Raw genomic sequence first — 12,019 nt, 5'->3', positions numbered from 1 at the left:
ATCCTCCTGAACAAATAAGAGGTTTCATGGAGGCTGCGGGGGAGAAATAGAGGAAGAGTAAATTATTGCTCCAGTGGAAGTCCACTGCCATTGATGGGCGGCAACAATTAGATGTCACCCTAAGAGTTTAAGAAAAGAAAATCACAGGGTTCAATCCAGACCTCTGCTCCTGCTGGCTCTAAGCTAGATTTCTCTGCTTTATAGCACAGTGATATGCATACCTACTCAGAAAAAAGTCACATCAAGGAGAATGTGTCTTACTCTTACATAAATGTATATGGGATTAAAGCCTTCATGCTATGTCTGATGGAATGGTAGCTATAAAGCGTGCATACTTAGAATCATAGAGCCTCATCCTCTACCGACGGAGCTGTCTTGTAGTGTCTCTTTTTGAGTGTTGAGATACTTTTGACTAAAGTATGCGTTGTATTTTATAACCCCCCTTTTGTTAAAATATTTGTAAACAGGAATTTACTGTTTATGCATTTTGTATGGTGTCTTAACTGTTATTCCCCCCCCCCCAGAACCGAATTTACATTTTATAGTAGCATTTTTATGTTTTAAACAACTTTTTATGTTGTTTGGATGTTGCTTTTTATATTGTTGTAGTCGGTTTGGTATGTTGTGGTCTTCTGTTTACAATATATAAGGCGGGGTACAAAAACTGAAATAAAGCAACTGGATATTGAGGCTGTTTACTTACCAGTACCAAAACTCTCTTCTCCGCACAGGGACAGTTTGCTTGCGTCCATCAGATTTCCAAAGAACTTCCAACCCGTCGGAGTTTCATACAAAGCAATCTTTGTTGCTTTGGCCACCCTGCGAAAGAGGTCAAGAGAGAATCACCAATGTTTTACTATAGAGAAGAACAGCTGTTATTGGGCATTCCACTTAATAAACCAGAGGTGCAAGGCTCATTTCAGAAGTCAGCTCCTTGGGCTATAGCTCAGTGGCAGAATTATTTTGCATGTTCCAGGTTCAGTCCCCAGCATCTCTAGGTAAGGGTGGGAATGTCCCCCATTTGAAAGAGCTGCTGCCAGTCGGTGTAGACCAGAGGTCAGAAAGGTTTATCTTGCCTGGGTCAGATTGCCTGCGGAGATCCCTCCGTGGGCTGGATTGCGTGCGTGAGTATGTGTGCCTGCGATTTTCAGCATCTACATCTGCGCAGGTGAGATTTTCTGTGGATGCAGAGACGTGATTTTTGGTGCTGTGGAAGCGAGTCCCTGTGCCGCGCTGCGCCGGTTTAGCGCAGCATGCGAGTGGGCAGCTCGGTTTGGGGGCGGCTCGTGGGACGGTCAAACGACCTCTGCGGGCCGCTTCCGGCCCATGGGCCTTAGGTTGCTGACCCCTGGTGTAGACAATACTGAGCTAGATGGAGCAACGTATAAGACAGCTTCCTGTGCTTTTTAAGAACATGCTTACCTTACTCAAGCATCAGCTAGGAATGGATGAGCTGGAAGTCATCAGATTCCAACATTTTAGACAAAGGGGGCCTTGAGAGCAAGGCCAGGTCCCAAAGGTCCAATGCAACTTGATCTGTGTGCTGAAAGGGGCTCTTTGGATTTGGTTTCCCTAAACAAAAGCCCCTCATGCTGCATGACCAACACACTTTTAAAATGGGAGAAGAGTCCCAAAAGTAGCTTGCCTGGCAGATTGGTTGTTTATATTATAATATAGAACCTTACTAGGCATGTCCAGTATCTTGAATCCAAGCCAATACTGCTTGCATAACAACAATTAAAAATACACTAAAAAAACCCAACACTTTCCTGTGTGTTCAAAAATTTTATCCTCCCCCTCAGCTAACAGACTGGTCACTGAAATGACACATACAATAAAACCAATTAAAAACTGTTAAAAAACAAATCCATTTAATAGATGTTGTAATAAAAATTTAGCCAACAGTTAAGAACCACTATTTTAAAAGAACAGGCATGAGTTAAGAAAGTGCCATCTTAAAGAGGAATTAGGGGTGCTATAAATCTATTAATTTGGTTTCAAGTCCCATGACTCCAAAGGAACCTTCAGTTCATGCGGCCAGTTCTGTCTGCACACAGATCATCCTCACTCCTGTTATTACATCATTCAATCCCTACAAGCATTCCCAAAGCACACACAGGAAAAGAGGGTGGGCAGTGGCTCCCGGACATTTCATAGTTGTGGAGAAGAGTGAGTTTTCAACATGAGTAGTTCATCAATCAAGCCACATCAAATGAAATTCTCTCTTGTACACAGCTATTAAAGGTGTCAGAGCCCCGTCTCTTTTGCATCTGTCCACCCTAATAGGATACAATGTGAGAGTGTAAAACATATTCATTCCTAGTCATGGTTCACCCATAATTTACATAAACCATCCTTGATAGTCAACTGCCATAAGGAGGAGCCATCCGAAGCAAATGAATCAAGCAGAAGGCCTTCCACATGTAGAATCCTACCTGTCAATTGCTCCACTTGTTGGCATGCTCCGGGCAAATCCCCGAACACCCGTCTGCTGAAAGTAAGGAATACTGAAGATATTTGCAGCGATAACAGCGACAGAGTCTGAGGGATTAACAAAGAACCCATGTTTTCCAAGTATCATGTTGCGATCCTAATGAAGACAGTAAAATAATAATAACAGTGGCGACAGATTGTTACCTCGTTGATACAAATGGCTGGAAGAAAAAATCAAAAGCGTACTCCGCATAAACTCTGAGAGTAAGATCAAGTTTAAAACACATTGACAATACAATCCAGGATTCCAAGAGAGAGAAGGTGGCAAGTGAAAAGCACCTCGGAACCTGTCCTAGCTGGACTGTCCCTTCCCACCTGCAGGCCCCCAGCTGTCCTGTGGGAAGGACTGAGCATCTCTATAAACTTTGATATTGTGGTTTTTAAAATGTGCATTTTGATGTTACTTGCATAACGTGAGTGGGATGTTTATGCTCAGTTTAACACCATGTTCACCTGGCGCTCTCCAGATATTATGCAGGAAGATTGCCACTATAGAGCTTTGCTCAAAAAATAAATACAAATTACAACCCTCTAGCTTATAATTATTCTATAAGTAGCATACAGTCCTGAACAAGTTCCCCTTACAACTCCAGAACATAGAAATTAATTCATCCTAGATTTCAATATACCGTATTTTTCGCTCTATAAAACGCACTTTTCCCCTCCTAAAAAGTAAGGGGAAAAGTGTGTGTGTCTTATGGAACAAATGCAGGCAGGAGGCTCTGCTCAGCGCCCCCTTTAAAGAGCCTCACACACGCTCTGCGCGCTCTTTAAAGGGAGTGCGGCTCTTGGGGGAGCCTTCATCCCGCTACCTGGGAGAGGCTGTGCACGGCTATCCCATAGGCCAGGACAGCAAGAGGCTGTACTGGCTTCTGGGATTCAGAATATTTTTTTTCTTGTTTTCCTCCTCCAAAAACTAGGTGTGTCTTGTGGTCTGGTGCGTCTTATAGAGCGAAAAATACGGTAAGTTCTGCCAATGATAGGTCTAGTCCAATTCTTCATGTTCCACATGTTGTCGGGAACAGTCTTCTTCTCTCTGAGAGAACCAGGAGGAAAATAGCTCCACATACCCCATCTCCATCAAAGGCAGCTCCAAAATCATATTCTCCCGTCTTCATGGTCTGGACCAGATCAGCAGCATAGGTTAAGTTTGGATCAGGATGGTGACCACCAAAGTCCTCTAGGGGTACGCAGTTCACAGCAGAATTTGCTGCTGCTCCAAGTTCTTCACAGAGGATCTTTTTTACATACGGGCCGACAACTGATTGAGCAATGAATGGACAGATAAAACAGAAACACATGTAAATTACTGGCAATCAAAAGTTTATTGTATTCTTTTAAAGATTTTGCTATAAAATGAATGTGGTTAAGGAATGGTTGACTGCTCATACACGTTAAAGAGGTATTGATACGCTTCACACAAGTGTTTCAACAACATTTAATATGCACAAAATTGTTTGGGTACATGAAGTTCAAGAGCAGCACAGGACCAAGACATTTGGAACAGCTTCTTTCATTGCACCTGACAGCAGCAGGCTAACTCTGAGGGTGCAAGGCAGACACACAACTCCATTCACTCTGTGACCCTCAACACCTGTCTCACTCTGCCTAATGGTAGTGGCAGCCCTCTTCAGGAGAACTTCACCTCAAGCTCATGGAACAAAGAAGAGGGAGGTGGAAAACTTGACAGTATTGTAACACAAGGCCTTTTTTAAATGGCTTCCTCAAGCTAGTGATGGTGCTTGGAAAAAACAGTCTCTCTTCCTCTCCCCTTATCAGAATATGAAATATATCTTCAAGCAGTTTTAGAGAAGAACATTTGTACTTTTTCAGTGGACGTGTCCTTATTTAATCTTTCTTACCTCCATGCATAGCATCTATCCGAATCTTTAGATGGTTTTGACCTGAGAGCAGTTCTTTCAGTGCACTAAAATCAAAAATATTCCTCAGCATGTTAGCATAAGCTTCTACTGAGTCCACAATTTCAACTGAAAAATAAAACAGAACAACCCACAATTATTTGAAGAACCTGATGATATAAAAGATACTACTAATTCAATACAAGGAGATACGTCGATGATCATTCGGCAACAGTAATAGGGGAAACGCCCAAGAGATGTGCTTACTGTATACAAATATGGAACATCGCCACTTCTGAGAGAAGAGTACAAAAGATGTGCAACTTCAGGAAACAATCCTCATCTTTCCAAACTTGTATGTGCTAATATGACCCCAATGGAAAATAGTGTTTGAGATTTACAACTTGGTCCTTTGCGAAACTGCCCAACATTTTTGTGTACAAACCCACTAGCACAATGCCCCATGGCAATGTTTCACAATTACCAAATTGTAAAAGTGGGATATGGACGTAAGAGGCAAACTTTGATAGATCAATTGGTGGTTCAAAATGGAACCAAACAAGTTAGCGTTTTACAAAACCAAAAACATACATGTCTTTGTTGCCTGGGCTTATTACATGTCCTCTCATTCAGGAGAATATGGGTTGGATCCAGAATTTAGTCATATTATTTGTAAGTCTACTCTAAGCAAGGAAATGAAGTAAGTCAAGCATGTCTGAAGCCAGTCCAATTAATGTTTCCTTTTGAGGCTTTCAAAGCTGAAATAATACTATGATATTTAAATTGCTAGCTATTGCAAATGAGAACCTTCATTAATAAGAGGAGAAAATTGATTTTACTTGCCTGTAAATGGTTTAAACTTATTCTCCAAGTCAAACTGCTGCTTTCCAATGGTACTGAGGTCTACATTTAGATCTGGACATATAGCATACTCTTCAATAGTCTTGCTAATTTGGAAAATTTTATCAGTAATTCCTTCGGGAGCAGGCCCTAGGGGGAAAACAGATTTTTATGGCAGACCACAAAAGATATGCTCAGATATGATCTCAGAGTCAGAGACAGAAGAGTGTGCCTCTGGAGATAATGATATAAGGAGGTAGATTTAATATATGTGCTCAGAACCATTAACACAAAACTGTTTGTATAATTCCCAGCACATCAGTGGTAAAAGAAAGCTACAACGTCCTACGATACAAAAGGTGTGTATGTATGTGCGTGCGTGTGTACACACACACAAAGAGAAAGTTTTATATTGAAATGGACAAGTCACTCCTGTCTTCATATGAAATGAGTATGTATTGGCAGTGTAGATAATAGAAGAAACAACACCTTAAATGGAGTTATATTATCATTGCTTTTCTTTAAGGAAAACCTTGTTTGCTTTTTAACCCAAGCAAGACGCGTCTGGGTAAAAAAGTAGTAAATGCAGCATTATCTTAAAACAAGGGTAGCCAATGTGGTACCAATGATTACAACTCCCATCATCCCTAACTATTATCCATGCTTGCAGGGACTGATGGGAGTTGTAGTCCAACAACCTCTGGAGGGCACCTCATTGGCTATCCTTGCCTCAGAACATGCATTGCTGTGGCACTGCTGAAACTAAGTGTATCATTCTAATTGCACTGCTCAATTTCTACAATTCCTTCCTGGTTTCCCCTTCAAACTCCCTCCCTCTCCCTTTTCCTCAACTTCTGCTCTAACCTGAAGCAGCCCACCCAATGGATTTAACAAGTCAAGAGGGAAGCGATCACAGGTGATGAGTGGGATTGGCGGTCAGAAGTACTCACCTCCATTTGAAGTATTGAATTTAATGCCAAAATCCCCATTAGGTCCACCAGGGTTGTGGCTTGCTGTCAAAATGATGCCACCAATTGCTTTTATTTTTCTAATAATGCAGGACACGGCTGGGGTAGAAAGGATTCCATTCTGTCCAATGACTAAATGGCCAATCTGAAAGAACAATTCAAGGGAAGGGGAAACAGCAGTGCATTAGAGACATACGGCTTGTGAACATTTTAAAAAAAAAAAAGGTTGCTATGCATCAGGGTAGCAAACATAGTGCCCTGCAAAAGTAGGACTATAGTTCCCATCCTTGATGGGAGTTGGAGTCCAACAACATCTGCAGAGCATCATGCTGGCTAACACTATATGAGCAATCCATAGGGTCTCTTTCCAACTCTATGAGTCTATGATTGTAAAACTTATCACAGTAATTCAGGATGGTTCATCAAGTTGCCTTTCACTACCAATAAAGCCAAAGAGCCATTGTACTTTCTTCCACTAAATATTAATAAAATATGAGTTTGATCCAATCTTGCTCTTCCACAGACAGAACTCCAACTAGTTACGGGAAACACTGCAATCCAGTGAGGGTCTCCACTGGAGGGATGCAAGTCATGTTCATGGATTCCCCATATGCAACCCTTCCCACAGTTCAGGAGGATCACCCAACTCTATAGCAGATTTTCAGGAGAGAAAGGAAGAATTCGTGGAAATTATTCCCCCCCCCCCCCAATACATACAAACCTTTTCTCCAGGGGAAAGGTTTTGTGCACGGAACTTGTTCCCTGCAAGTCTTTATTCAACCCTTTGTATGTTCGCAAACATCTGCCACCTTATCAAGACCTTGACCCATCTGAAATATTTGACCCATTTTCTCCCTGCCTCTGACACTCAAAAGTATGTAAAAGAGGAAAGAGAAGGCATCTGCACCAGCCATGGGGACTTCGAATGCTGGCTCCAGAGAACATCTGCCACAGATTCTTACCTGGGTCAGAGTCAGAAATCCTGAAGAGTGGAGGCATGTTATCTACCCAAGATTGTCCAATGGTTTAGAAAGAGTTATGCATGTAAAAGCATGTAATGAAAACTATGAATCTCATAAGGAGGAATCAGTCAGGAGGGCATGGGAGCAAGTGACAATAGTCATGTTAATAATAGCATTAAAGAAGCAGGGGCATTATAAAGAAAGACTGAAGAAATGGAGGTCAGTTGCATAATATATAAGCAAGGAACTTTGAACAGCTGGGGATGAGGCAGATCAACTGTGTATGGAATGGTTTAAGTGTAATACTTTAGCCTCCTCTAAAAGTTATGTTATTTAATATTTGTTATTCATTCTTTATATTCTATTTAAGACATGTGAATATGACTTATTTTAAATAATTTGAATCAATAGGAAATGCACTGGTAACATGAAAATAAATGCTGCTATATATAAATAGATTGTAAGAATGAATTGTTTTAAATATTGTTCACACAAAAAAGGGGCTAAAGGCTCAGCAGCTTTTACCGATGTCATATGCGTTTGGGGCAATCTTTTGGATCATGCCCCAATTCTGCTGTTAATGAGCTATCATTAACATACCTAGGGAATACCATGAACATGTCAGCAATAGTAGTTAGTTATTTCGAGCTATGTCACTAACCTGGTTTAAGGATTAGGTACTAACTCTGACCCCTTTTCAAAACTAACAGGATCATTTTTTATCTTTTAGCACAGAACAATGCAACTGATCTCATCAATAAACACACTTTCTCAAGTCTGGCAACATTCTGATGTTTTCTACCCGCTTTTAAGATAAATAGGGCTGGTACTTTTCTTCCCACTTAGGTATTCTGGTGCTTTCCTATTAAGAGTGAAGAAGAGTTTTGTGTCTCTCTTCTGACCCCTTGGGGTGAGAGCTATGTGAACTTCGACTTAGCTGGCCATATTCAGGAGCAGTAAGTATACTGATAGCTTGTTGTGACTCTTGTGTAAGTTCATAGGAACTTGCTCAATTAGGATGCGACTGAGAGGGAGGGAGAAGGGGAGAGGGCGGAAATTGGTGTTAAGTTACAACTCAAACATTAGACATGCACATTTCAATCTCATTTCCTGCAGCTATCCAAACAGCTTATTTGTACATCCCAAAGGTAAAGAATGTCCCTTAGCAGAACATAACCATGAAATCATCCATATATATATATTCTCTCTCTCTCTCTCGCTCTCTCACACACACACACACACACACACACCACTGACAAGTCACTACTACCTACATTATAGCATTTTCTAAGCTCCAAGAAGGAGGGATCATCATGTACTACACAAGAGTTCTCTGCAGATCAAGGAAAAATGTTTAAGCAAAACATATTTCATCTGCTGCATTTCCTAAAGTGGAAAATAAATTGATTATCTGAAATACCAATTCAAAATAGATACATTTATATAACCTGGATGGATTCTGTCATTTTAAATTGCATTGTGTTACCTATGTTCTTAATCAAATTCATGTCAGAGTACATCTCCATTTTTCTTTTCACATGGCTGGCTCTTGGGCCCTTAAATAGTAAAGATCAGATTCCCCAGTCAAGCTAGTTGGTGTCTGTAGTACCATTTTCTTCTTTAGAACATCTATATGACAGGAAGGAAACCGGAACGACACATCAGCAGTCTAAATGTGGCTTCTATGGCCCTGTAAACCATCCTATAATTACAAGTCCAATTATAGATATCACTGCCTAGGCATGCCAAGTCAGGGAGCTACTAACGTATTAACTTCCCTTAATTAAATTAAATCATCATGTAAAAAACGGAAAATACATTACTTAACTGACGAACCATTTACAGTAGTGTAGTCCCATAGGAGCCAGTGAAAATAACCAGCATAAAAGGTAATGAATCACTTCTCAAGTATTTGTGGTCTTATTTGGAAATCCTTTGGATTCATCATTCCTAAAGAGGTAATTGTACCTGCCTCTATCACCTACCACTGCTCACACCTAAGACGTGATATGTTCATCTCATAAGAAGTTTATATTAGCAGATGTCCTTGGAAGCATATTTCATTTAACCCCCACAACTACTGATGAATGAAGGCCATAAATATATTACCAGATGTTGAAAAACATTTCACAGAAGTAAAAACATTTAATAAAATTGTATTTAATGTTTGACATTCACAAATAAATAATGTGAGGTGATCCTGGTCTTAAATTCCATGACCTAAAGTACTGCTAAATTAAGAGCTTTCTAGAACTAAAGCCACAAGTGTAGCAGCTGTGTACTAAATTACTTGCACAAATTAACCAGTTTCAACAGACTTTAAACAAGTGTGCTATGAACTAAGTTGCAGTCTAGTTATCATTTGGATTAAAAAGTCCTGTTTTTTGGTTTCTATGTTCTGTTATAGTCGTAATTTTTGGCAGGGCTCTTTTTCTGCCAGAATTCAGTTATGGCGCCTCTCAGGTGGGCACCATTGCTATTATAAGAGAACAAGGGGGGTGTTCCCGGTGAGTTCCGGCACTTCTAAAACAGCGCTGATTTTGGGTGAGATGGAAAAGCAACCCTTAAAAAAAAACGTATCATGCTTTTTCAGTTGGAAGATACCGTATATTGGATTTTAGCCAATACTAGTCTGACTCAGAGGAGGCCATTGGAGTTCATATACATGACTAACTTAGGTTTATTACTTTCACTGGGTCTACTCTGAGTAGAACCTAGTTGGATACAGCCCTGCAGGAGAAGTCAACATAACACTCTTCCAGTCGCAAGCATTTCAGTTCACCTGATGAAATGACCCCCCCCCCCTTCTCCCACATGCTGTTCTCCAGACCAGCTGATAATCGGGGCTGACTAGGGGTCCCATTGCACTAGTGGGCCTTGTTGCCCTGGCTCCTGCAAGCACACCTACTTAATTGAATCCAGTCCATAATGGCCAGTGTGTGTAGGTCAAGATAATTGGATCTGGGCTACTTTACTGACAGATTTGGAAGCTGAGCTCAAGAAAGTTAACACCCCTAGTGGCCAATACCCTGAAAGAAAGACTAATAGTAAGCAGAAAGGGGCCCAAATGAGCAAATGAGCAGAGCAGTGGCTAAAGTGTACAGTCGTACCTCGGGTTGAATGTGCTTCAGGTTGAGCGCTTTCAGGTTGTGCTCCGCAGCAACCCGGAAGTAACGGAGCGCGTTACTTCTGGGTTTCGCTGCTCGCGCATGCGCAGACGCTCAAAATGATATCACGCACATGCACGGAAGTGGCAAAACGCGACCCATCACGGCTTACATTGCGTTCAGGATGCGAATAGGGCTCCGGAACGGATCCCGTTCGCATCCCAAGGTACCACTGAAGAAGAAATGGCATGGCAGTGATGGAGTAGAGGGCGGAGGGGGAGAGCTCTTCAATCTTTAAGAATAAATCCCACAAGTACAAGACATTCTAAAATTTGTTGAGAATTGGTGCCAAAGACAACTGCAGCACAACAGAGCAGAAAGGCCAAGTGTGGTTAAGCGAGGGAGGGGACTTGTTTGTATCATCCAATGGCTACTGCACAATCTTTGTACAGCAAGCATATCCCCACTCAGCTGCACAGAACCACGGGATGTGGTGAAATAAACTGTACAAATTGCTGCATCAGCACGGGACAGTCAGGGGCTCTGGAATTCTCCACTAAACAAATTCCTGCCGTGGCAAACAGAATTAAGTACTGCTTCACACGTGAGTTTCCTACAGTCCTATGGTCACTTTAAGGCTTGCTACAGAAGGTCTTAGATGACTGACATGCTCCCACGCTGAATAGCTTCATGTTACAATTTTACAGTAACTCATTTCTGTTCCGTTTATTCTCTTGACCTATTTGGCCTTTGTAAATCAGTGCAGACTTGAGTGCACTTTAGTTCACTGGGTTAGATCTTCACCATGCTTGGAGTAGAACTCGGTAATTCCCATTTATTTCAATGGAGCTACTGAAAGCATGGCTAAATCTTGATCCAATCCATTGACTTTAACATGATTAAAACACACACACAAGCTGTTCACTGTAAACACATCCTATGCCCCTTTTAAAATGTGTTTTTTTTGGGGGGGGGTGTTATTTGGCTGTTGTTTTTATTTTGATTATGTATTTTGTGGTTTTATATTCTGATTTTATTCTGTGAACTGCCCTAAGACCTGTGGGCATAGGGTGGTATATAAATTCAATAAATGAAATGAAATGAAATGAAATGAAATGAAATGAAATGAAATAATGAAATAAATGCTCACAGCCTGTGGGTCTAAATTGTGGGAAGGAAACAACACACTTTTATCACTTATTTACTTTCCTAAACATTTTGTGAATCAAAGGTGGGAGAGAGAGGGACAGCTGCAATTATTGAGTTTCTAACCATGGTTCCTCCATACTGCTGAAAACCTGAGAGCTTGTTCCCTGCCCACCAACCTCTTTTGAAGCATAACAATCCTAAGAAGAGCCAGATGGATCAGAACCATGGCCCATCCTGTTCCCACACAGTGGCCAACCAAATGCCTATTGGAAGCCCACCAGCATTGTATCATGGAAGCTTTTGACCTGCTAAGATGTTGCCTTTAAGAACCACCCTTGGTAATAAATTGCCCTAATCTAAGATATCATTTGGACAACAATGTAAAGTTTATTTCCCTGATTTTGAGCAGATACCTCCAAAATATTATATTTGGGTTATTCCTTCATACATCACATTGTTATACAGTACAGCATTCACTGCCACAAGACACAGTGATTGGTGCCAATCTAGACGGCTTTAAAAAAAAGGGATTAGACACATTCATGAAGGATAAGATTATCAATGGCTACCAGGAATGACTGATGTATATTGCCTCCAGGATAATGCCTCTGAATACCAGTTGCTAGGAAATGACAGCAGGA

The 12,019-nt window shown here is 41.1% G+C and overlaps 2 protein-coding genes across 3 annotated transcripts in view; both read right to left on the bottom strand.

The window, feature by feature from the left end:
* The window catches only part of PGM1 (phosphoglucomutase 1), a 28,696-nt gene that overhangs the window by 4,014 nt on the left and 12,663 nt on the right, over positions 1-12,019 (bottom strand). Inside the window, exons 2-7 of the mRNA XM_083448108.1 lie at positions 6,143-6,305; positions 5,196-5,342; positions 4,356-4,481; positions 3,564-3,754; positions 2,436-2,590; positions 704-819 (exon numbers count right to left, since the gene is read on the bottom strand). Of these exons, the coding sequence (XP_083304234.1) occupies positions 704-819; positions 2,436-2,590; positions 3,564-3,754; positions 4,356-4,481; positions 5,196-5,342; positions 6,143-6,305 (898 nt within the window). The remainder of the gene's footprint in view (positions 1-703; positions 820-2,435; positions 2,591-3,563; positions 3,755-4,355; positions 4,482-5,195; positions 5,343-6,142; positions 6,306-12,019) is intronic.
* Positions 6,547-12,019, bottom strand: part of EFCAB7 (EF-hand calcium binding domain 7) — a 54,088-nt gene continuing 48,615 nt past the window's right edge. Inside the window, exon 16 of one of the 2 annotated variants that reach the window (XR_014513011.1) lies at positions 6,547-8,751. The gene's annotated coding sequence lies outside the window, so the exon portion shown is untranslated. The remainder of the gene's footprint in view (positions 8,752-12,019) is intronic. The other variant, XR_014513012.1, reaches the window with a different exon arrangement.

The sequence above is a fragment of the Podarcis tiliguerta genome (assembly GCF_965153285.1).
Source record: "Podarcis tiliguerta genome assembly, chromosome: 6".
Lineage (NCBI taxonomy): Eukaryota > Metazoa > Chordata > Lepidosauria > Squamata > Lacertidae > Podarcis > Podarcis tiliguerta.
This window is presented reverse-complemented; position numbering and strand designations above follow the sequence as displayed.